The sequence below is a fragment of the Choristoneura fumiferana genome, chromosome 6 (genome assembly GCF_025370935.1).
Source record: "Choristoneura fumiferana chromosome 6, NRCan_CFum_1, whole genome shotgun sequence".
Taxonomy (NCBI): Eukaryota; Metazoa; Arthropoda; class Insecta; order Lepidoptera; family Tortricidae; genus Choristoneura; species Choristoneura fumiferana.
The window spans coordinates 14,951,989-14,978,617 of NC_133477.1; the positions used below are offsets into that span (position 1 = coordinate 14,951,989).

The following is a 26,629-nucleotide window of genomic DNA, read 5'->3' on the forward strand; positions in this document are numbered from 1 at the left end:
ACTACTTACATATTTGTCAAACATTTACCTACATAGGTACCAAAGCACGTCAGTGCCGAATTTAGCAACACAATACAGTACAATACAATAACTCTTTATTATCTACACCACAAATAGTAAGCGATTTAGGAACCAAGTACACAGAAAGAAAATTACAAGATAAGCAATAGGCGGCCTTATCGCTTCAGAGCGATCTCTTCTAGACAACCTTTAACCTAGGTTATTCGTTAAAAATACAATTGCTAGATTTTACGAGTATAATAGGTAGGTAATTCACATATTTTGTTCTTAGGATCTTGACTGAAAACTGTAAATTGTAATGTCTATTCACCTTTTTTAAAAAATTGAGATTTGAGCTCGCAAAGTACTATGACGTGCCATTGTATTAAATAATTTGAAAACAATAGGTATAAAATATATATTTTTGAACTTTTAAAAAATGGTAACCATAGTACCTAATTGTTCGTGATGACGATGACTAACTTTCAGACCGCTATAACTCAAAAAGTTGCTTAGGTGACTAGACAAGGCATCAAATACTTTGTTAAAACCTTTAGTCATATGTTCTCTGGTCTTCAGCTGGTTCATTTTCGTCCACTTTATCAGATCAGCAAAGGCTTCAAACCACCGATTAGCCCATTGTGTCGCAACGACTCCTTCGATTTTGTTCTTTTACTACGAATGCGGTTGAAGTATGGATGCTTTAGGCAGCTCTGCTGGGTTTTCGTAGTTGTATGAGCTGATGCTTCCGCAAATGGCGACTCTTCCATATTGATTCATTTGAGATATGATTTGGGTGGGAGCTCATTTTGCCACCAACGCTGTCAAAGTAACAATCCACCCCTTGAGGTGCCACTTCCTTATTGAATCACGTCCACAGTTTTGTAGTTGAAGACTTTGTCGAAACCTTACTCCTCTAACCATTCGATTTTATCATACGACCCAGCAAAGCCGATGACTTTGCATCCATTGATCTTTGCGATTTGGCCGACGAACGAGCCTACCGCTCCTGCGGCGCTCGTAACCACGACTGCTTCACCCGCCTTAGGCTGGCAAATTTCCAGAAAATCCAAGTATGCAGTCGCCCCCGGCACCAGGCAGTCCAATAGCGACGATGCCAAGAGAATTCGGCAAACCTTTAAAATTGGGGAGTGGATACACTTTGTCCTTAAGTGTTGTGACAACACTTGGATTTATGATGCTATGATCCCACCAGCCTCTGTAAGAAACGATGTGTGAACCTTCTGGATATCGGGAGTCTTTTGATTCCAATACCTACCTACTTGTCCACTTGAAATCCAAATTGATCATAAAGAACTGGGTTGAGGTTGTTGAAGACCCTCTGGTGAGGGTCCACACTAATCCACTCAGTCTTGACGAGGATCTCACCATTTTGGATAGTAGGAATTTCTGTTTAGACTACTTCAAAGTCTTACGTACGTAGTACTTGGAACATGTCTTTTTATACCCTGTTACATCTTTACGGTCAAATAGTATAGATTTTTAATTTGAACCATAGTTATTTTGCTATATAAAAACTTAACAAATAGTTAACGCTAGCCGTAGACGAACTATTATGCATCAAATAAGAACTAAACGAACCGTTTTGCGTGAGCATTCGTAAAGTAATATATCCAGAATATCTATAATTTTAAAATAGTGATTATTCTAATAGTGCCCATTTAACGTCGTTTTGATGGAGTATTATTTATATTATTCTAATAGGTGGATAGGATGGATAGTTCGCAAGCTAAGTTCGCAAGGCTATAAGATTGAGTAGTACCTAGAAAAGGTTAGGAATCTAAGTAAATTGAAGAAACTAGATTCCCATGTTATTTTTAATCGAGACTGATTTGTTTATTGTTAAAAAAAAAAGTTCTCGCTTTTTAGGATTTGTAGCCAAAGTGCAGCTTACAGCGATTCCATTAAGTCCAAACACGGCCTAGTTACGTTATTTTATAACACAGTTCCGATGCCTACCTTCCGACTTCAGCATCAGATCATTTAAATATAGAAGCTCGTCCTTTTTGAAGTAGGTTAAAAATAATGCTAAAAAAACGAAGTGTAGGGCCCGTCGATGTTCCAAAAGATATACTCGTATTTCCCACCCAATCCACCGTGAACAAAAATTTGGATTATACATAATAATAATTATTATTGTGATTTAAAGTCAAATTTAAAATATCTTTTCATTTTATAATTTTAGGCAACTATGTAGGTAACAAGCACTTACCTACTTAAAATAATAATGTTGAAAAAATCTACCACCGGTTTGAAAAAACCTCCGTTGACAAAAATTCGGCTAAAACCTTCTAGAAACTAAACAAGATTGATTCATACACCAACCTTTTCTTTATTTATTTCATACTTTTTATCATTCATCTACCAACAATAAAAAAGAAAATTTAATGTTTTCGCAAGTTGTTGTCATAGTGCAATTTTAAATCATAAAGTGTCAAATAAATCCAAAAATATTGTTGCTGCCTATTTACATTTCTTTAATCTACATGTTTAACATGGCTAACGGGGATATGCCAAAGGAATACAAGAATGTGACGTTTGCGAAGTATAGGGTACCCTTAGTGGGGCCTCTTATCGATTACATGGATTCCAGCATCGAATACTTGTGGAAAAGAACGTTTGCCAGAGCTGAGAAACTTCATGTGAAATCGTCAAGAACGAGAGTTTCCGCTACTTTTTCAGCAATTTTATGTCTGATGCTTGGCTTCTTAGCAAATGTCAAGATGGAAGTCGTAACTTTTGACGAGCAACCGCTCCCCAACGATCTACATTTTGTGTTGATGAGTAAAGACGATAATATCTATATTGATGATATCGATGTCTCCCGTAAGTATTTGTTTATCAGGTCATGAATCGACCGGAATATGGCCAGGTATGTACTTTGAAGATAGAAAAGAAAATCTTGTTTACTACCTTGCTATACAGTTAATTTATCTTATCCATATTTGGAATGTTAAATTAGGTCGATAATATCTTTTCACGTGGCCATATCCCGGCTTTCAATCAAAATTTGCTGATAAATGTTTTTTTTTTTCAAAACAGGTAGGTATATTTAATGTTTTTTTTGTCATTTTTTTTTACAGGCGTTATGTGTTGTATCGAAGCGTCCGACTGTCTTGTTCTTCTCATTAGCTGCTTGCTGGTTTGGAACTCATCAAATGTGGTTAGTAATACTAAGTAATGAAACAAATGCCCAGTTCAAAATAGCATAGATACGCGGACGATATTTTTTTCAAAAACGTAAGTACATTTTTAAATTAAAGACCCAACTGAGGTAGAAATTTATTAAAAGGTATTAAATATACATTTAAGCTACACTTTGACCACCGCTTTCCCGGTGTTATCACCAGCTAACATTCCTATAAAAGCGTCGTATACATTATCGAATCCCTCGGTGACATGCTCTCTGCTTTTCAACTGGCCTGATTTTGACCACTTCACCAAATCAGCGAAAGCTTCGCCCCACCGCGAAATCCACCGTGGTACGAGAAAACCTTCGACTTTGAGCTCTTTAAATACTAAGCTTGGCTGGAGTATCGTTGCCTTAGGCCACGTTGCATCATTGTACGCACTAATGCTTCCGCATACAGCGACTCGTCCGTACGTATTCATTAGAGATATGATGCTGGAACTTATTTCTCCACCAACGTTGTCAAAGTAGCAATCCACACCTTGCGGCGCTGCTTCCTTCAGAGCTTTGACAATGTCCACAGTCTTATAGTTGAAGGCTTTATCGAAACCTAACTCTTTCTCCAACCATTCGATTTTATCGTCGGATCCTGCAAAGCCGATGACTTTGCAGCCTTTGATCTTCGCAATTTGTCCCACGATCGATCCCACTGCTCCTGCGGCGCCCGTTACCACCACTGTCTCACCTTCTTTAGGCTGGCAGAGTTCAAGTAAACCAAAGTATGCAGTCGCTCCTGGCATGCCAACTGTTCCAATGCCGAGAGAATTCGGTAGACCTTTCAAATCAGGGAGCTTGTAAATTCTGTTCATCGGTGAGGAAGAATCATTGGCGTTAATGATGCTGTGGTCACACCAGCCCCTGTGAGAGACGATCCTTGAGCCTTCTGGGTATCGGGGGTCTTTAGATTCCAGTACAACCGCAACTTGATATCCGAATTGGTCGTACGGGACTGGGTTGCGAGTATTGTAGGCTCGCTGGTAAGGATCCACGCTTAGCCACTCTGCTTTAACGAGAATTTCTCCATTAGTGATAGGAGGAAGCTCGGTTTCTACCACTTCGAAGTCGTCTCGCTTCGGAACACCTTGGAAATACTTTTTAACAACGTATTTCCTTTGCTTCACCATGTTGAACGTTTGCCGCTTACGGAGTGCTACTGACGTGGTATCAGTTAAGATATATTATTAGTACCGTTGTGTTGGATAAGAGGATACCTACGTCACTGTTTTTTTTTGTAAGTTATAAACGGAACGCGTTTTTGGTTTGATGATGGACAATTACATAATCGTGAATTCGCTTGTTTATTTATTACGCGTATCTACCAAGTTGGATACCTACACGTACAGGAACGTGCAATCCGTACCTTTAACAACGCGTTTATACGTGTATTTTGAGGAATACTTGTGTGCCACGAGTGTCTTGGGATGAGCCACTGCTGCCGCTAGTCGGTTTTTGCTCGAGCATCAAACACACAAATCACAACAAACACTATTTATGCATTTATGTGGACGACGAAATGGACCACGAGGTCAATGGATCGATTTACTTCGCGCTCAGACTGATCGTGGTCCATACAGGTGCTGTACCTATGGTACAGTCGCCATCAGATAATTCGGAGCGGTCAACGTGATCAAAAATATCGATACATGAACTTTAAATACCTTAATAATAGAGTGCATGTGCCGATATTTTTTGACCACCTTGGCCGCTCCGAAATATTTGATGGCAACACGTGTATTCAGCAAGCAAGCGTTTTATCTGTGTAGGTACGAGTATACATACAATATTCAATACACTATGGCGTGCATTGAGTACTTAGGCAGTAGGCTAGGCATCGCCAGTGCTGGTGGCGCGCTGCTGCGGCGCAAACTACCCTGGACTCGACCCAATAGACGCCAAAAATTTGTTTATCGAGCACCAAAAATCAGAATAATAAGATAACATAGTCACAAAGACAAAATGCAGCAAAAAATGCAAAAATAAGGTAAATGCAAGGATAGGGTAGAATGGGCAATAGGCTCTGTATTGTGTTTGTGTGTGTTGTCAGCTAATTTTTGTATATTATTTTTTAAAGTGTTGCATTAAACTCGGCCTCGGGCTCGGCCTCGGCCACCCAATGAGAAGAGAAACCCATCACCGCCTATCCTGCGTCGTGACTGGGCTGTTATTCAATGTGCTTTTTACTTGAACCATCATTAATTGAGCCTCAAAGACCACTACCACCACCACTAGGCATGTAAGTTATCTGAAAAATCAGTGATTGATAACGATAGCCGTTCACGATTCAATAAAGTGTCACCGTTTTATCTTTAAACTTTGGACGTTGGCAATAAATAAATTAAGTCAGCAAAAATGACGACTACGTGCTATTAATCAGGAACTAGCTAAAATTGATTGGGACTCTCATCTAACTGATAAGGACATAGAAGAGGCCGTTAAGGTGGATTGTCACGGTCAGCTAGGCACTACAGCGCCAGTAGATGACGTAAGTGTGCAAATTCCACGTATTTTATTTTTTTAGGAATGACAATGTGAATATTTTTATAAAATAATGTACATACCGCCAATAGCGTGAAATTTGTGATATATCCTACCAAGTTTCAGATGTATTTTAATTTAGAAAATACTTTCACTTGATCGCTGCAGTTTCGACAGATATTTTCGCACACATGCTTGTAATTTATCCCAAAGCCGGCATTATGCTGAGGTGGGTCCGTTTCGTGAATGGTAACTGCTTTCCTTGTCTGTGTTATTTATTTATGTAATCGTTCAAGTTTGTTACTTTTCCGAATAAATGTATTTTCTTTCTTTCTTTCTATTTTCTTTCTAATTTGGTGTAAACAAAAGTCTGTTAATTTCGCTGTTATGGTCAGAGAGCAGATTGGCCTAGTTGCATTAGGCTAGAGTTTGCCCTACGCACAGCTTAGGAAGTTCGGGTTCAAACCCGTTGAAAAATAAAGCTTTTTTTTTCTTTTAGTTATCCCAGTTAATGATGTTAATATTTTTTGAAATGTGTAGCTAAAAATGTATAAGACCTAATTTAGGCACAAATATTGTTTTTTTTTTTGAAATTTTAAGTGAATCTATATATGAATATGCACAACTACAGTACCTACTATGAGACTATAATTCCTCACATCCACTCAAGGGTTTCTTGGTAGAGATCCCTTCGAGGGATAAGTTCGCCTTTACAAAGTCAAGGAAACCGAATAACGTACCAGGGTGGAACCTTTTCATATTCAGTTTCGCTGTGGTTTCTTTGGCAGATGTATGGGATGTCAACATGACATTATAGTAGCACATAGGTTCCACCCTGGTACGTGACTCAGTTTCCTTGACCGTAACTCAACGTTTGTTTATTATTTTTTACAATACAGTTTACATACTATGAGAAAATTAGTCATAATCATTATCCGTATACATACATACAGGCCTCCTCTCACAATGAGGGCTTGGGCGTTATTTTCAACGCAGGCCCAGTGTGAATTGAAATATAGCACACACCATTAATTATTTTGCAGGTGTGTGTACGTTTATTCACGATATTTTCCTTCATCGAAAAACACGTGAAAATATGAAATTAGACTTTATCTTTATCCTGAATGGACTATAGGCAGTAATGAATGCAGGTACATAATTATACCCACATTAATTTATACATACTTACCTTATTATAGGAACGTACTTGCATATTGCTTTTTGAGACAACCCTGATACATTTCCAGTGTCTAGCCGATTGTCGGCATTTCGCGCTCAGACAAAGAACATTAACCACTGTACATTTTCTTACACTGTGACCTGGTTAAGCTCGCGGGATCGCGGTGGATGCGGAAAGCGCAAGACCGGTCTGAGTGGAGAGCCTTGAGGGAGGCATATGTCCTGCAGTGGACGTCTTTCGGCTGATATGATGATGACGGTGATGTGACAGACGGACGGACAGACAGATTCTTGAGTAATCCTTCTAAATGACAATCTTGAGCCATCTTCATAAAGGGATTATGTTAACGTGGTTGTTCTGATAATAATGTTGTTGTTTATCGTGTAATATAAAATGGGTTGTAACTAATTAACGCAGCTTCTTTAAACTGCAATTTTTGCCTTCAAATTTAATTATTTGTCTTCTGAACACATCAGTGACTAATTTTAAGGACCTAATAAATAATTTTCAAGCGACTGTAAATTGTGTAATCCAAGCTACGTTTTAATTATTTTTATTTCAGCTCTTAAAGTTAACATGAACCCTGGTAGGGTATAGCATTTGTTGTTATAATTGTTATTATCTATGTATTTACTATCTTAAAATCTTTTCTTTTACAATAACTAATTTCTGTACCTATATTAATTAATGAATCCTACAATAACTTAACTTAATAAAGGAACATCAAATATCACTTGAGATCTTTATCTTTTATCATCGGAGATTAATCAGCATGACGATTATTATATAGCAACTAAATTTGTAATATGCTACAAATGTTAAGCTTCTAATAAGTGTTACTGCATCTAGAAAACAATTTTAACAGACTCTAATTTAATATTGTCACCTCTATTTTTATACATTATTATACGGAAATTATGACTGAAGCAACCATAAATGAACATAAAATTGAATAATATCATCATCCCAGCCTATATACGTCCCACTGCTGGGCACATGCCTCCTCTCAGAACAAGAGGGCTTGGGCCATAGTTCCCACGCGGGCCCAGTGCGGATTAGGAACTTCGCACGCACCATTGAATCGCTTCGCAGGTTTGTACAGGTTTCCTCATGATGTTTTCCTTCACCGCAAAGCTCGTGGTAAATTTCAAATGTAATTCCGCACATGAATTTCGAAAAACTCAGAGGTGCGAGAGATTTTATACGTTAGAATTTAAATAATTAGCGACTAAGGGCCCGGCCACATTTCCACGTTGCGGCGTCGTCAACGTAAAACAGCGCGGCTCCCGACGCGTCATGGTGCCGCGCGGTGCACGTTATACGGCGTCGTGAACGTGCAACGGCGCGGCGCCCGACGCGTCACTGTGCCGCGCGGTGCACGTTATACGGCGTCGTGAACGTGCAACGGCGCGGCGCCCGACGCGTCACTGTGCCGCGCGGTGCACGTTATACGGCGTCGTGAACGTGCAACGGCGCGGCGCCCGACGCGTCACTGTGTGCGGTGCGGTTATACGGCGTCGGAACGTGCAGTGGCGCGGCGCCCGACGCGTCACGTGCCGCGCGGTGCACGTTATACGGTGTCGTGAACGGCAACGTGGGCGCCCGGCGTCACTGTGCCCGACGCGTCACGGCGCGAACGGCACGCGGCGGCGCGCGGTACGGTGTTGCGTCAATTTGCAATGAATAGTTGTTTATATAGAGCAGCCTAAATGACTCTTTCAAGGTGTATTGTCTTTTTGTTTGTCTTGATTGTAGTATAAAAAAAAAGTAAGTAAAAAAACACATCATTTTTATAAATTTGTGTTTTATATTGATTGGTATTTGGAATTATTTTGTTATAAACACTGAATGTTATCGTAAACGTAAAATACTGGTATAATTTAGTGTAAGTAAGTTTTGCATGCCATGTTGTGGCGGAACATACATACATGTAACTTTTCTACTGACATGTCGTTTGTACCAACTTTGTGTATGTTTTAGCAAAAATAAATGATTTATGATTTTTATTTATCATTTAATTCCCGTACTTATTACCAACGTAAAAAAGTATTCAAACTTTATATTCATAGACGTTATTCATTAAAGAAGTATTTATATATTTGTCTTTGTTTAACCTCTATGACGTTGAAGTGGTAATTATCGATGACAGGACGGTTGATGTTTTTATTTGGTCAAACCTTTACAACATTTCATTCGTGCTAGGAAAATATCTGTTGCCTCGTCTACTTGGCCTTCAGAAATCCAACGTCATAGGTGTTTGTTGTTTTTTTAGGTTTACAGTGAAAACAATATATATACTTTTACGTCACAACATGACTAGCAAAATTTAATAATCATTTGTTTCATGGTGTAACGTAGCAATGCAATCAATCTTGCAAGCAACAATGGGCCTTATTTTTGTTAATGAATGTTAAGCCTTATAGCATTGCGGTTAAATATGGCAACACATGAGTATGTCATGGTCTTAATTTTGATGGATTTAGGCTATGGCAATACTGTCATAATTGTCAAATGACTCTGTTCCTGTTCATTTCCTCCGTCCGTGATGTGAGCATGTTAAACCGACTTGTCCTTTGTCTAATAAGTGTTTTGGAACTTCATTGTCTCATATCAAGTGTAATCGAATCAGTATTGTCCAGCTTCAATATCTGCCTAATATATAAAGCGATGTCGTGATATCCTGGCTGTATTATTTCTCGCCTGCTGACGCTCCCCGCTCATCTGCTCAACGCATGCCACTCTGCTACAGGTTACGGGCTCAGACATAGTAATCGCAAGTCCCTGAAGAACATCTAAAGAAGCGGCTCAGGAAATAATTAGCGGGTGAGTGCTCAGTTTGGTTTTTGGTGACACGATGCCGGATAACCTACAAGACGGGCATGTGCCAAGGATGCCGCCTATGCTCAGTTTGGTGGCACTTGCGGATGAGTGCAACTTACTGGCGATTAAGGAATTACTAAGACGCATGGAAATTTGGCCTTCAGAATGGTATAACACATTGGAAGCTTGGCGAGTTATAACGCAGGACATTGGATGCGGACGCCGTGCGGAGCCAAAGGGCGCTAGGGCGCTCGCGCGCATATGCCTTTCGGTGCACACTTCTCTATATCAATATGTGCGCAATGCGTTAACGCCTAAAGATGCCTGGAGGTGTCTCTCGGCTATATTTGAGGATAAAGGGCTATACAGAAGAGTGCTTTTAATGCGGCAACTTCACCGAATTGAATTTTCGAAATTTTCTGGCATGGGTGATTATATCAACCAAGTTATGCTCCTTGTCCAGCAACTGGCAGATATAGGAAAGACCATAGAAGACACTGAGATTGCGGAAATTTTGCTAAGTGGATTGCCGCAGGAGTATGATGTGCTGGTGTCCAATATTGAAACTGCATGCATCAATACAACATTATCAAGTGAGGTGGTGCGCTCTCGCTTATTACAAGAAGAACATCGTAAGCTCAACAATGATTGTGTTGATGCTACGAATATGGCATATCTTACTGGAAGGAAGCCTGTGATTTGTAATTTTTGCAAAAAACCGGGACACAAGAAAATAAATTGTTTTGCCATGAAGAAAAGGAAGCAGACGGAGCGACGAGATGCTGTTTTTGTTGTTCGGGAGCCTTCGGCCGAGGTTTTTTCTGTGCAACAGAAGGAATGGATTGTCGACTCTGGATGTACTTCTCATATGTGCAATAACAAAGACTTTTTCATAGACTTTAAATGTTGTCTAGGTGATGTGTCAATAGCAAATGGTGACAGACTATCTTGTCTAGGTATAGGTAACATCAATATTGTGTTTAATAACAAATGCCATTTATTGTCTGATGTCATGTATGTACCTAATCTCTCAACCAACTTATTGTCGGTTAGCAAGCTCACTAGTGAAGGGTTCACAGTTTTGTTTAGTAAAAATTGTTGCAATATAAGCTTTGAAAGTAAAATAATTGGTTCTGCTAGAAAAGTCAATAATGTGTATAAGTTAAATGGTGGTGTTGTGTGTGATAAGGTCTTGCAGGTCCATTTGGAGCATTCTTCAGCCACTCTGCAGGATGGAGTGCAGAGGGATCAGAGTGCAATGGTTACTGTGGTGCCAGCAGGTGTTTGGCACAAGAGACTTGGGCATTTGAGTTATGGAGGTATGTGTGCTCTGCGGGATTGGGGTCTTTTGATGCAGATGGATGATCTGGAGAAGGGACCGGCGTGTGTGCGCTGCCTGGAGGGGAAGCAAACCGCGGCTGCTTTTCCCGAACGGCAGGCAAAGCGTGCTGCACGACCGCTGGAGCTCATACACTCTGATGTTTGTGGGCCTATGTCTACTAGCAGTATGGGAGGAGCAAGATACCTTGTAACATTCACCGATGACTTTTCGAGGAAAACATTTGGTTACCTGCTGAAATTTAAATCTGAGGTAATGTCTTGTTTTGTTAACTTTAAAGCTTTAGTAGAAAAACAAACTGGTTTGCCTATAAAGTGTCTAAGATCTGATGGCGGTGGTGAATATTGTAATAAGAAATTTAGTACTTATTTAAAAAGTCAAGGTATTATTCACCAAACGACAGTACCCTACTGTCCACAACAAAATGGCCTCTCAGAACGTTTAAATAGAATTTTATTAGATAAAGCACGATGTATCCTGTTAGAATCAGGTCTTGCCAAGGAATTCTGGGGGAAGCGGTAATGACGGCTATTTACCTTAAAAACAGATCCCCCACAAGAGCTTTGACAGGGTCTATTCCAGAGCAGGTATGGACTGGATCACCTGTAGATCTCAGTAATCTTCGTGTGTTTGGATGTGTTGCATACACACTTATTCCAAAACAGAGGCGTATTTGTAAGTTGGATGCCAGATCTAAAATGTGTATTTTTGTAGGATACAGTGACACTTCCAAGGGATATAGGCTTCTAGACCCTTCTGAACCTAGAAAAATTATTTATTCACGGAATGTAGTATTTTTAGAGGAAACCTTTTTAAAGGATATGAATGGACAGTTTAGTAAAAATATTTTATACAATTTTAATGATTATACTTATACACCTTATACACCAAATTTTATTTTTACAAATGATTTTAAAGATAACTGTGATACTACTAATAGGAATTATTTAAATAGTAGTGAGGCTCCTAGGATAAGTGAGCATATAGAGTCAAATTGTAATGATTTGTCTGTGGTTTCAGCATCATCAGATCCTGAGTACTGCACAGGTGATGAAGAGGATGTTAGCACGAGTTCCCGGCATGATGCTCGAGAGTGTAGCAGTGCCTCGGATGCGGACGTGGCGTCTCGTGAAGGGGAAGAGGTGGTGTCTCGTCCAGGGCAAGATGTTCCTGGGACCGACATGTCACATCCGGTGTTGTCTCGTCCAGGGCAAGACGTTCCTGTGACTGACATGTCATATCCGGCGGAGACTCATCCAGGGCAAGATGTTCCTGTGATGATCCCTGTGACTCGTCCAGATGTTTCTGGTACTGTCACTCCACGACCCGTCCGCAGTACTCGCTGCAAGGCCCCTTCAAGGTATGACAGTTATGATATGTCTTTGTTGGCTCAGTGTGAGACTGAACCACTTACATATGATGAAGCTATGTCATCTTCATGTAGTGAGGAATGGCATAGTGCTATGCAAAAAGAGTATGACGCGCTCATTAAAAATGGAGTGTGGTCTTTGGTAGATCGCCCTAAGGACGCTAATATCGTCAAGTGTAAGTGGGTTTTCAAGGTAAAACAAGATACGTCAGGTAAAGATAAATTTAAGGCGCGATTAGTTGCTCGTGGCTTCTCACAAAAGAGAGGAATTGATTACAATGAGACTTTTTCTCCAGTAGTTCGCCACAGCACTATGCGTATTTTGTTTTCCCTAGCCAATGACTTGAATATGGATATTGATCATGTGGATGTTGCAACAGCATTTCTTAACAGTAAATTAAATGAAATTATTTATATGGAGCAGCCTGTAGGTTTTGTAAATGATGTCAGTAAGATATGTTTGTTGCACAAAAGCATTTACGGTCTTAAACAAGCCAGTAGGATGTGGAATGAGACAGTACATCAATTATTGACAAATAATGGCTATATGCAAAACAAATGTGAACCCTGTGTGTATGTCAAGAAGAATAATAATTTATTGACAATAATTGCTCTATATGTTGATGACCATTATATATTTAGTAATGACATGAAAACTAAAAATGAATTAATTAAGCTTTTAAAATGTAATTTTGAAATTAAAAATCTAGGAGCCTTAAGAAATTGTTTAGGAATTAATGTGACTCGTGATAGAGCTAAAGGCGTTTTGAAGTTGGACCAGGTAGAATACACAAAGAGATTGTTAAGGCGTTTTGGCATGGAGAACTGTAAAAGTGTCTCTACGCCCATGGTAATTAATTCTAAATTGCATAAACCAGAGTTGGATTGTTTGGATGATAAGATTTACAAGTATAGAGAATTATTAGGTTGTTTAATGTACCTGTCCATCTGTACTCGGCCCGACATTGCATATGCATGTAGTCAGTTAAGCCAATTTAATCATGACTTTGATAATACGCATTGGTTAGCAGCTAAACGCATTTTGCGGTACTTAGCGGGAACGTTGAATTATGGTCTATGTTTTTATAGAACGCGTGATTTTAACATAACCGCTTATGCAGATGCAGATTGGGCAAATGACAGTGTAGACCGTAAGTCATACACTGGCTACATAGTGAAGCTAGGTAGGAACAACATCAGCTGGGAGTCACGTAAACAGCGCTGTGTGGCTCTCTCTAGCACTGAGGCTGAGTATATAGCTATCAGTGACATATGTAAAGAGTTGTGTTTTATTAAGAATTTTATCTCTGAATTTCTAGCTAATAATATTGATATATTATTATATAATGATAACCAGAGTGCACACAAGCTCTTAGAAATAAAAGAATATTGTCACAAGAAAACCAAGCACATTGACCTTAGGTACCACTATGTAAAGGATTTAATTCAGAAAGGTTTTGTTAAAATTAAATACATGCCAACTAACAATATGGTTGCTGATATATTGACCAAACCTTTAAGTTCCATGAGGCACCATAAATTTTTGATGGCATGAATATTATAGATGTATTGTTGTGACTTGATTTTATGTCAAAATTAGTTAAGTGTTTAGGCATGTCATGTTGTATGTGTCTTCTGTTATTACTTTGTCTAACTAATTGGTTGACTCTATCAATGTTATAAGAGCTTAAGGGGTAGTGTTAATGAATGTTAAGCCTTATAGCATTGCGGTTAAATATGGCAACACATGAGTATGTCATGGTCTTAATTTTGATGGATTTAGGCTATGGCAATACTGTCATAATTGTCAAATGACTCTGTTCCTGTTCATTTCCTCCGTCCGTGATGTGAGCATGTTAAACCGACTTGTCCTTTGTCTAATAAGTGTTTTGTGGAACTTCATCGTCTCATATCAAGTGTAATCGAATCAGTATTGTCCAGCTTCAATATCTGCCTAATATATAAAGCGATGTCGTGATATCCTGGCTGTATTATTTCTCGCCTGCTGACGCTCCCCGCTCATCTGCTCAACGCATGCCACTCTGCTACAATTTTCATTTTTAGCCAAAATTGCAAAACGGAACCCTTATTAGTTTCGCCATGTCTGTATGTCTGTCTGTCCGTCCGCGGCTTTGCTCAGGGACTATTAATGGTAGAAAGCTGTAATTTTGCACGAATATATATTTAAACTATGCCGACAAAACGGTACAATAAAAAAACTTTTTTTGGAATACCTCCCATAGACGTAATGTGGGGGTGTTTTCTTTTCTCATCCAACCTTATAGCGTTCGATAGGCATTTTAAAACCATTACGGGGTTGCTATGACGATTTTTTGATTCAGTGATTTGTTTGCAAAATATTCAACTTTAAAGTGCAAATTTTCATTAAAATCGAGCGACCCCCCCCTCTAAAATCTAAACCGGTGGGTGGAAAAATTCAGGATGGTAGTAGGTATATCAAACTTACAAGAGAAACTATACCGTTAAGTTTTCTTGAGAATTATTAGTAGTTTAAGAGTAAATAGCAGCCTAAGGTATAAAATATACCTAAACTTGGAATATTCCGTACAAAATACCAAATCCTTAGAAAAATATTACTTAATTTTTCCTTAATGGCTACGGAACCCTATTTCGGGCGTGTCCGACACGCTCTTGGCCGGTTTTTTAAAGTCAAAACGATGTCGTCAACATACACCATGGCTTAACCATATAATATTATCCATCCACTGATGTATCCATCTATAAGTATGTTTAATCCAGGTAGGTAATAAACTATCGTCAATCAAAACGTGATTGATTACATAAGTACCTACTTAAAAATAATTATGAAAGCACGGGATTTAAAGATAAATGGTGATAGAATCTAAATTTACAACTGATAGTAGATCGCTCGATGGGATTTGCTTTTTGCGTATTTGTAGTTGCGATGAATGACACTACTTTTGAGCTGCGCAACCGATTAAGATTTTGAACCGATTAAGAACCGGTTGGTAGGTTGGATTTCCCGATGGTCTAGTTCATAGGACACCTCTGGCGCGTAAAGCCACAGGACAGGAGGCGCGAGTTCGAAAACCCGTCCGGAGATTCGAAAATCTTTCCTATTCCGTCTCTTATTCCCAAATGAAGGAAGTAGGTACACTATGGGCTTACATTTATGTATTAACAATTTGTTTATCATTATAAAGTCATCATTATAAAGTATCATTATGTAGTCATTACTACATTACAGCATTAGAACCTAATACGAGTGAAGAAGACATAATAGGTATAAAATATGATCAAATTTGAAGTTTTTCTAACTAGAAGTTTTCTACGGCGTATTATTACGTCTGCGTACATACAAGATTATATTGAGGGGATATATTTAGATATTTTTTTCCGTTTTATGTGATTTATTAATAACATCAACAGACACAACAGCACATATTATATTCATAAGTAATTTTATGATTTCTTTTTCAGTTTTTTGCACTCACACTTTGACTATAGCTTTTCCAAAGTTTTTGCCATCCAACATTTCGATGAATGCGTCGAAAACATTGTCAAAACCTTCAGTAACGTGTTCCCTTGCTTTCAATTGGCCTGACTTGATCCACTCCACGAGTTCTTCAAAAGCTTCTGGCCAACGTTTCACCCAATTCCAAATTAGGAAGCCGTCTACTTTGAGTTCCTTAAAAATAATTGCAGGCTGCAATAAAGTTACTTTAGGCAGTTGTCTAGGGTCTTCATTGTAGGAGCTAATGCTTCCGCAGCAGTTCACTCGTCCTCCTTCGTTCATCTGGTGAATTATCTGGCTGCTTATTTCTCCTCCCACGTTGTCAAAGTAACAATCGATTCCATCTGGAGCTGCTTCTTTGAGAACTTTACGTACATCCACAGTCTTGTAATTGTAGGCCTTGTCGAATCCAAGATCCTCAACAAGCCACTTCACCTTGTCATCGGAGCCAGCAAAGCCGATGACTTTGCAACCTTTGATCTTGGCGATCTGACCGACTATTGAGCCGACAGCTCCAGCAGCACCTGTCACTACGACGGTCTCGCCGGCTTTTGGTTTGCAGACTTCCAAGAACCCTAAATAAGCCGTCGCTCCTGGCATCCCTACAGCCCCTGCCCCTAGGGAAGGTGACAGCCCTTTCAAGTTTGGTAGCTTGTACACAGAGTCCATGGGATGCTTGCCTGTGTTGTCGGTGCTTACGACACTATAGTCGCACCAGCCCTTGTGAGTTACTACTTTAGTTCCTATGGGGTAGGCGGGGTCTTTGGTTTGCAGAACTTCGGCGACTTGAAATCCGAATTGGTCGTATGGAGGTTTAAGAGAGCTGTTGTAGGCACGTAGGTACGGATCAACGCTAAGCCACTCGGCCTTGACCAGGATTTCTCCATTCTGCAGCGCTGGTAGTTCGTACTCCATTATCTCATAGTCTTCTCGTTTGGGCACTCCTTCGAAAAACTTTTTTACCACGTATTTTTTTGCTTTCACCATGTTTGCGCCTTCTGTAAAGGTAGACATTAGAAAATATTATAATTATCTTGGCTTTTAAACAAAAGATAGCGGGACCCATTTGCTTAATAAGTTACACTATTACCTGCCCACCCATATATCTGTCCGTTCCGTTCGTCTGTCACAGGGCAATTTTTTTACAGAGTATGTAGAAAGTGTCAAAGAGGCGTATTTTCTTCTCTTTTTAATAAACTATAAGACGTGTGTACGTGCGATTCCGACTAGCATTTAGCCAGTTTTTGTCTAGATAAGGACAAACTTGTAAGTACTCAACATAAATAAATTCTACAATCCAGAATAAGACTCAGAAATCGCAATACACTTAACTAAGGCTTTAAAAGTAAATTTGGTTTCAAATTTAAAACTAGAATTTAAATAATGCATAAAGCATTATGTTTACAACTTACATTGTTGAATAACAAGTACCTAACAGATAATTTTTGTTGCTCTCCGCGCGGGCGATAAACCGTGTGTGTACAAGAGGCCTTAGTGGGATTGTGATAATAGACTCGTGTGCTTGTTTATAAATATGACAAGCTACATGATAAGCAGTTGATACCACGATGACTATCTATATTTATATTTACCTAATGTACCTTTAGGTAACTGTCACACCGCTGGCGATTGAACTAGCTATAGAATATTCCTGCGGCATCGGGATGATATAGCAAAATTTCAACCGCTAGGATGACACGAAAAATTTGGGGTAGGTCAAGTGTTTTTACAAGCTTTTATTTAACTTGCCCTGATTGTTTATTAGGGCCAAATGTTGCAAGTTAAATTTGACCCACTTCCAGTTATCGAATTGACTTGAAATTTGGCATACTTATGTAAATCTGGACATCTTGGTGGTCCTGTCTAGATCGGCTCCGCAGGAGAGAGTGGTTACTAGCTTCTAGCTTTTTACTCGCTTCTGGCTTATCGATGGTGATAGGACGATTGCTTTAGATAAAGTTATTAAGGTATGCTTTTTACATGTGCCATGTGCATGGGCGGTAAGGATATGGGAAGATTTTTGTAAATATATTAAGTAAGCATATGTATGTTGACGACCGAATATTGTTGTTACTTACCCTGACTACAAAGCTAGCGGTTGCGGGTTCGATCGCCGTGACGGGCAAATAATTATTGTATGATGAATACGAATGTTTGTACTTGTGTCTTGGATGTTTGTTTGTATTTAAGTATATATTTACGATAATGTTTGTATGAGTAGGTACGAGATATTTGTTGTCTAGCACCCATAGGTACAAGCTTTGCTTAGTTTGGGGCTAGGTCAATTGGTGTAATTGATTATGACCAAGATATTAAATTATTATTAATGTTATTGTTATGTTTTTGTTATAACGGTTCAGATGAATCATCGTCGATCACGCTATTGCGACGATATGTGACTTAACTTAATCCAGAATGTTTTTGTCAGTGATCGGTAGGTTCAATAAGCTACATTCCTAAAAATATATAATAAGTTTACTTTTCTTATGGCCCCGTTAGGAAAATTATGTTTTAACTTTGTTAGGTCAGTGCTCTTTTTTAGCTTCTCTTACACAAACTGGCCAAATCATGAAATGGCGGTGTTTCAAGATATGCCTAGGAATTTCATGATCTGCCTAAACGTCACTAGGCAAATCGTTAAACGGTGAGTTTTGAACGATATGGCGGATCTCCCTTAGCCAATTCATGAAATGCTTAGGAAGTTCGTGATCTGGCGAATTTTTCGATCGGTCGCCGACATTGATATTAAAATTATGGCATTTTGTATGAAAGGGTAATTTTTTGCGTTGTTTCCCAACTATAGAGTTGCAACATCCAGCGTTGATGTCTATCAAAAATAGATCTTGTCGTCTAGTCACAATACACCTAAATTACATTTTTATATCAGTGAGAAATGAAAGACTAATTAATGACATAAATAAATCCTAGTGTTGCAGATGTTTATGGGCGGTGGTGATCTCTTACCACCAGGAGACCCACTTGCTCGTTTGCCATCCAGTCAAATAAAAAAAAAACTATTTGATTTCAAAGAGCAATCTCGCTTGCAGGTGTTTTGGCTGCATTACAAACTAATTCCGATGATGCTTGACTACTGGATATTACGTAAATAACGATCTCGGAAACATTGTGATTTTTGATGTCTTCAAATTCAAATGATTTATTCAGTAAATAGGCCGCAATGGGCACTTTTACACGTCATTTTTTAAACTACCAGCGCTTTCGGAAAGACCATCATTGCCAAGAAGAATGCGCCGCAAGAAACTTGGCAGAAAGTCATTTTTTCATAATAATATAATTACAAATAAAATACTTAAAAACTATATTATACAATTAAAGAAAAAAAATCCAAAAATAATAATAATAATCTTCAGCTCAATGCTGGACATAGCCCCCCGCAGAAGCTCGCTCGCTTCATTCGCTCGCTTGCTGCCATTGCCATATTTAGTCATTCGAATCGATTAGATTCAGATTATTACGTCGTCATTATCACTACGTACATTACAGCGCGCGCAATGTTTTGTACGCCCTGTGCGCGACTTGATATTGTACGGTCACGATCGTTAATTGAAGACCCATTTCGTCAAAACATCCTTTGAATTGACATACAAAATGACAGATATTCGATCTTAAGTGGGTCCCAAATTAACGATCGTGACTGTACGGTATCGGAAGCAATAATGCTTCGGAATATCACGTCGTACATTATTGCTTCCCTAAGTAAGCAGCAAGCGGGTGGGTGGATGCAAGTGGCGAGATTTAGTTCATTGTGGCGTTCTTAGAGGTATGCTTTTGCTCAACACTGGACTTCTTACGGAGTTTGTAGTGAAATTCCGGTGGTCCGGCTAAAATTCGTCTTCGCAGGAGAGAACCTTTCAACTATAAATTGTATCACTGAAAAAAGCTTGCACTTATTATAATTTTTGCTTCTAAAACTTCTTTGTGATATCATATCAGTTAGAAGCTTGACTTGAACATCCATCATAATTTCAGAAGTCGCCACTCAGTGAATACTTGTTCCTGCCCTGGCTGGGGATGACTCTCCGAGGCTTGATCCTGCGTCAGGTGCCCACGGTAACGGCTCTCATCTACACCATGTCCATTGTCGAAGGGAGCGTCAATCCTCTATTCTTGACCGCTTTCATTTTCCTTTTCTGTGAGTACAATGCTTTTTTTTGCTAAAATAGTAGCCGTACATAAATCTGCTAATCAAATAAATAAATAATTCAAACTCGTTTCGGAACGGGTGTCTTGGGAAACGGATAGCTTGATTCAGGCATTCAGTTCTTGTCAAACGCTCAGCCTGTCGAGCTGTCGGATGCGTCATTATGGAATATGCTTCAAGTGTGTCGGTTGGGTGTTCACGTATTGTTTTCTGTTTTATACAGTTAATATTTGTTTAAAATTGTTGTCTTTATCGGTAAAAATAATTAGCGTGCCGCATTTGTAATGAAATGAGTTAAAAACCGGGTCTGTAGGTACTACTGTTGTACATCTGTGTATCTACTGATAATAGCTGTTGTCCGTGAGTCCACTTGTGAAGAATTCGCGGGAAGTATGCAATTTTTCTAGATAAAACCCATTCTGTTTTCCCCAGGGTCCCAAACTATCTCCATATCTACCGCATTTTATCTAAATCGGTTTAGCGGTTTAAGTTTAAAGAAGTAACTGACAGACAGATTTGTTTTCACATTTATAATAGTATAGTAGGTATAGCAAAGATTGAAAATTGTTTTTTTCTTAATGCCAGTGCTAGAGGCGCGGGTGTGCCTGGAGATGATACGGGCGATGCGCGTGCGCTGGGAGCGTCGCGAGCACGCAGCCGCCGTCGACGGCTCCACCCACTACGAGATCGAAACGCTTTGGAGCAACGATGACGTGCAGAGCGTCGAAGTGCATAACTACGTTTACTAGAGTAAGGTCCGTTTATCTGACAGATAAATGTGAAGTCATCCTTGTTTATTCCGACAACGCAAACAGAGACGGCATCACACGTATCTGCCTAATAAAAATCTGTGAGTGGTGAAACAGGACCAAATTTGGTTCCCTTGGATAGTATGCCGTTACAACAGCCAGTAACGTAGCTAAGCGTTTTCGAAGCAGCCCCTCTTCAAAGCTTCTCGTTTTTTAGCTTAAATAAAAAATCTTTATTTTAATATGTGGTGCACCATCAGATAGCCTCGCAAAATATATCTTGCCCTCACAACATTATAATATTCTCTAACCTCGGGACAAAGATGAATAGAACGTATTAATAACCTTAATCTAGGTACTACTCGTAGTTTGAAGTCGGTCTCTGAGGCTGGAGTGATTGAAGCCCAATATATATACAAGGTGTTAATTAAATAACTGAAAACCAGAAAGTAGTTTGCTCAGGATCGAGAGTAGAATCGATTGCACAATGTTTTAAATTAGGTTCTGTTTGTGCTCTTAATTCCCTTTTTATTGTGCCCAGTCCAAAAAAAAAAACTGCAACAGGCGCCAATTAAATATTTTTGCGAGATTGCATCATGATTGCATCATTAACTAATTTATTGAATCAGGCGTTACTTTGCGGAGGTCCATATCAATGAACTAAAATAATTTCCTTGCTCACCCGCGACCTTACGATAGCTAAGCTTATGCAAAATATGCGTGTTCATGCAGTTCCTCCACCTCCACACTGTAATAACACACACATCACACAAACCCATCTATCACCACCACCACACTACACTGACGCGTTTCGAACTCAACCAGAGCTCATCTTCAGAGTGACACAACCGTACACCATGCTACCAGTTGTTAGACCATATTTTGCATAAGCTTAGCTATCGTAAGGTCGCGGGTGAGCAAGGAAATTATTTTAGTTCATTGCATCATTAACATAATATTATTACGTTTATGGATTGCATACTATTTCAATAATTTAATACTGGCCGTTTTGCTGTCAATGTGTGATTTTTCTCTAAAAACGTCAAAGCGCAATCACAATACTATTATATTATATTGCATACTATTATAATTATTATAATTAAGTATACTATTATATTGTGGCGCAATTGACAAATACAAATCATGTTGCTTTGCGAACCCTACTCATGAAGGCCGTATTGTCTAACGTTTCTGACGCTCGCGATCGCAATGAGGGCTATCGTTTTTTGTCTCACTAGATGGCGCACTGTTGCGTGAGGTTTTTAAGTATGGCTTTCAAAGTCTGTTATTACGGGCGTGAAAACAAAGTTTAGATTAAAATCATATTTAATACACCTTAAAACCGTACCATAAAAATATCGAGCATGCCACAGTGTTGCATAGTCCCCGTTTTGTTCGGAAAAAAGGGAGGACAAAGGTTTCCGAAAGACAAAACTGTCTCAAAACACAGACATTCATTGCCCCGGAACGCATATTTGCCATAATTAATTTCAGACGTTGCAAAATATTCACAAAATTATTCTAATTATAAATAAACCCGCGTAGCTCACCCAAAAACTATGAGATTTGACATTTAGGAGACTCACGCTACACTAGCGCCTCTAGTGGCGAATTCATACGCGATAGCCCTCATTAAGTGACAGTATTTGTATGCAAAATCTGTCATTTGATTGCGACTGCGAGCGTCAGAAACGTTATAGTGTAGGCAATGAAGCAAGTTGTTGTATGGAGACCCATGCATTAATTTCTTAGTCGATGAAATTTTGCTTGGTTATTGTATAGTATGAGCCGAAACTAACATATAAATATAAAAAAAACACCTAAGTTAGATATTTATACGTAAAACTACAAATCTGTTTATGTATTGAACCGAGTAATTCCTCTGTCCAAAATTATTTTACCACATAAGTAATTTGTATCAGTATGTGATACTAGAAAAAAATCTAAAACTTTTGTCAAACATGAGAATTTTTTTATTATGATAATTCCTTTTTTGACGCTCATTTTCATCGGAAAATTGCTGTCATTTTTTTCTTCTTATGTGATCTTAGAATGTAATTTGGCGTAGTGGTTAAGAAAATCCAAAAAATAATGCATACTCAAATTTTTCTGTATTTTAGAACTATTAAAAACAGAGTGGAAAATTTCTCAGCCTGATTTCTTTTTAAATATATGCTAAGTAGTCACGTATACACTTAAATGCAAAATATTCAAAAAAGTGTTTAGTTTTTAATACGCTCGGTATTTTTTGGATGTTTTTATAGTTGAATGGAAAGAAAACTGCGAACTTAATTCAATAAATAAAATGGATAGATAAATTTTCCACAGCGAGTAAAAAGGCAATTTCTGAAAATAGTATAATTACATGGTAATTTTTTTAGATTTTTATTTTGTAGGTATAAAACGGCAATAAAATGGCATTCCCAATGAAAAAATTAGACGGAGCAATTTTCCGTTCCAAGAAATGCCAAAAATATATATATTTTATTAATATTGGTATTTCTGCTGGGATATTTTTTTTGATATTTCATATATTGTTGCATAAATATGTCCGGTGAAGAAAGTCTGAACGGAGCATTTTTCCGTAAAAAGATATTAACGATTTAAGACTTTAGGAATTACTTAAATCCTATTATTATTATTCTTTGGAAATTTATACAATACTATTTATTTAATGATAGGTACTTTATCATACTGTAAAGTTTTTTCTGGCAGAGGAATTACTGTTGGGGTCCACTACCATTATTTCCTACACTATTAGGCAATACGGGCTCTGGTCATTCGTCCATATGAAACAGTTGGGAAATAAATCATTAGAAAAATTTTTTCGGCGAAAATTTAATGAACACCTTAAGTAACTTATCAAAATTCGTCGAAGAAGATTGAATTTTCGTGATCTGTTAACCTTTTTGCCGCCACGTCAAATACAAAAGACATCACCCAAACGCCAGGCTTCTATATTTTATTGTAATTTACGTTACGAAGTAATGGACGTATATTTATAGAGGTCGTTGGCGTGGAACCTCTGCGGTGCGTATATATGAGACGTTGTCGTCGAAAAGGTTAAAGCATTATCGTGTGATTTTACCGTGTTTATCAAGTTTTCTTTGACTCCTTTCGACGGACTCTTTTGGATGCACAAAGATAGTTTTTCTTAATCTAATATTACATGGTTTTTACTCGATTTTGGCGGTAATGATTAAAAAAAACCAAATTTACTTCATTGTAATTTAATTGTACAAAATACACATAACATATATATACACCTACACAAACAATAATGGTAATAAATACAACATAATTATCTAAATATACGACTTATAAACTTTATGATATCACAGTTACAATCCATTACAAATCACTTAGTTCATATAATTTTTGACAACTACAAACTATCGTGTACTTACTTTTTATCACCCATGGAAGTTATTATTGTTAACTAGATTTACGTGAAACCCAATACAAGGCTTTTATTTTAGTCTTAAGAATGAAAGTGATAACTTGTAATTTACATCGTAAAGATAGAATAGCGATTAAATCACTATTGCACCTGGGAAAATATCTTAGTGAACGAATTGGCAACAAGCTTGAAAGAGTTACAGAATTGATTTAGCCAAAATTATGAAAACGTATCGTAACTACTTTGAAAAAATCGTTAACATTATTTCATTTAAGGTTAAATTTTGTTGACGAATTGATTTGAGATACCTACGAGAGTTTCCCAAAATAGCTACACTAACTAAGCTAACTGTCAGTTAACCAATCTGACGAATAATAAGATCCGTAGGATAACATTATCTGCCGAGAGACGTTTCTGGCTTAGACCCAACATGACGAATAAAGGTGTTGGCGAAAAACAAATCTACTTTCCGACGGAAAACTATTCTGTTGAATAAATGATATGACTATTGGCGAATCTGGTTAAAATAGAAACTGACGATTAACGATACTGACCGAAATCTGATCAGTCCAATAACGTATCTGACCGTCATCGTGAGATCCAATTCGTCCAATAATCTTTTTCAACTTTATTTTGACACACCCAAATTCTGACCTCTGATGGTCGGCGTTATGGAAATATCCTGAAATCCACTTTTGGCATGTTCTTGGTTGTAAAATGCTTTTCACCAGACAGTGCACTTGTTTACAGGATTCATAGGAGAGCCGGGAGGACAGTGGAATTCTCTCGCGAAGTCTTGTGAGTTCGACAGCGTTCCAATGACTCTGAAGCGGCCTGGCGAATGCACTGCTGTTTTCAATTTGTTACGCATAGCTTCTGGACGCATGGCACCGCACCACACCTGTAATTTACAACCAATTTAATAGTCAAAGATAAAGTAATAGAGATATTACACAGTCTTATTTTGATTTCCGTTAACTTTAAGAGAACATGAAGTTAATTTCTCTAAGATACTATACTCCATTTATTTTAACATTTGAAACTTAACGGTAAAATTTGCACACTTTTTTTAATGAAACAACGGAACTGTTTAAAATTGTGAGAACTTTTATAGTAAAAACATAATAAATAAGGCTAATAAACGTACATGTAGGTATTTTTAGTCCGTTTGTGTTCGAAATATCGAGAAACGTGTATTACAATTTGACCGTTAATTCAAACCTTAAATTAAACGGAGTATAGTTGCCTATTTTTTACTTTTTAAGAAAAAACCACTTAGGTCTCTAGTGCGGATTGGAAACTTCACACATGCCATAATAATTGCTTCGTATGTGTATCCAGGTTTCCTTAAGCCGAGATTAGACTTGCAAGAAAAATCGTGCAAGTTGCATTACATTGCGGCGCTCGATTGACCACTACAAACTCGTTGGCTTTACGACCTCGCAATGTAATGTAATACAACTTGCACGATTTTTCTTGCAAAGTCTAAACTTGGCTTTACGACGCTGTCCTCCATTCAAAATCTCAAATGTAATTTTGCACATAAATTCTAAAAATTCTCAAAGGTATATGTCCAGATTGGAACCCAGGATCCTCTGCTTGAGAGTCCGTAGATCAAAACATAGTGACAGTAGGCGATCAAAATGTTAGACTTCTCCGTTCCTGTAACTCTCAGTAATATATGGAGGATACCATTGGTATAAATTAATATAACGTATCTTCCCGAAAACTAACCTGTGCAAAATTTAGAAAGAACAGTTGCGTATGCGTATGATTGAGGCCTGGCAGAGTCTCTCCAGCAGTACCGTGGCGTTGTACCCAGTGAGTGTAGGCACGGAAGGCCTGCTTTACACCGCCATTGTCTGCTATGTTCTCACCCTTAAAGAATACCGTTGTTATAAGTCACTACGCTCGAAGACAGCATTAAAAGCCGGGAACATTTACATATGCACAGAGTACATATATAACAGAGACACCACCTAGTACAAGCAAATGGTATCACCCTAATACTGGCTATTCAACTGGCTATTTTTCTTTCCTTCGATTTTCCAATAGATGGCACCAGTGAGAACACAAATAACACGATACGTATTGCCATCTAGTGAGACACTAAGGATACGGTACACTGACAACAACCAACAAGCTCACCAACTGAGCCTAGACGACTAGATATGCATGATGTCTCTGTCTTATTTACGTCAGTAGAAGAGAATGGCATGTTTCTCTCAAATCGTTTCGACGAATGTGAGCAAGCGCGGGGCAAGCCCAGCAAGCGAATTCCGGTTATTCGCCATCTAGCGTCACAATTGCAAAACACTACGAAAGCCTCATAGCTGAAATGTAGCCACATGTAGCCTATACTTTCGTATTCTCCATTTATTATTTTTTGTTTCTTATCTTCAAATTAAGGAGTTGAATTAAGGTTGAT

General features: G+C 38.4%; 3 protein-coding genes and 2 pseudogenes across 4 annotated transcripts in view; 1 reads left to right on the plus strand and 4 right to left on the minus strand.

The window, feature by feature from the left end:
• Positions 1 to 1,996, minus strand: LOC141428709 (prostaglandin reductase 1 pseudogene; annotated as a pseudogene).
• On the plus strand, positions 1,412 to 25,041 carry LOC141429174 (uncharacterized). Of its 2 annotated transcripts, none has more exons than XM_074089421.1 (5): positions 1,412 to 2,847; positions 3,105 to 3,184; positions 19,881 to 20,043; positions 20,638 to 20,807; positions 24,952 to 25,041. In XM_074089421.1, the coding sequence occupies exons 1-4, from the start codon at positions 2,508 to 2,510 to the stop codon at positions 20,799 to 20,801; spliced, it is 747 nt and encodes a 248-aa protein (XP_073945522.1). In that variant the 5' UTR covers positions 1,412 to 2,507; the 3' UTR covers positions 20,802 to 20,807; positions 24,952 to 25,041. The 2 variants fall into 2 exon arrangements, with proteins under 2 accessions (XP_073945522.1, XP_073945521.1); XM_074089420.1 differs by having other exon boundaries at positions 20,638 to 20,802.
• On the minus strand, positions 3,292 to 4,379 carry LOC141429173 (prostaglandin reductase 1-like). Its single transcript, XM_074089419.1, has one exon. The coding sequence runs from the start codon at positions 4,333 to 4,335 to the stop codon at positions 3,334 to 3,336; it is 1,002 nt and encodes a 333-aa protein (XP_073945520.1). The 5' UTR covers positions 4,336 to 4,379; the 3' UTR covers positions 3,292 to 3,333.
• On the minus strand, positions 15,805 to 17,412 carry LOC141429172 (prostaglandin reductase 1 pseudogene; annotated as a pseudogene).
• Positions 23,833 to 26,629, minus strand: part of LOC141429171 (neprilysin-4-like) — a 14,014-nt gene continuing 11,217 nt past the window's right edge. Inside the window, exons 12-13 of the mRNA XM_074089417.1 lie at positions 25,936 to 26,079; positions 23,833 to 25,102 (exon numbers count right to left, since the gene is read on the minus strand). Coding sequence (XP_073945518.1) covers positions 24,926 to 25,102; positions 25,936 to 26,079 — 321 coding nt within the window. The 3' untranslated portion in view covers positions 23,833 to 24,925. The remainder of the gene's footprint in view (positions 25,103 to 25,935; positions 26,080 to 26,629) is intronic.

Excerpts from the sequence above, each read along its gene's own strand:
- LOC141429173 (XM_074089419.1), bottom strand. The coding sequence starts at position 4,335 with ATGGTGAAGCAAAGGAAATACGTTGTTAAAAAGTATTTCCAAGGTGTT.
- LOC141429174 (XM_074089421.1), top strand. The coding sequence starts at position 2,508 with ATGTTTAACATGGCTAACGGGGATATGCCAAAGGAATACAAGAATGTG. Across the intron at positions 2,848-3,104 it reads TGATGATATCGATGTCTCCC|GCGTTATGTGTTGTATCGAA; the intron begins GTAAGTATTTGT and ends TTTTTTTTACAG. Across the intron at positions 20,044-20,637 it reads CGCTTTCATTTTCCTTTTCT|TGCTAGAGGCGCGGGTGTGC; the intron begins GTGAGTACAATG and ends TCTTAATGCCAG.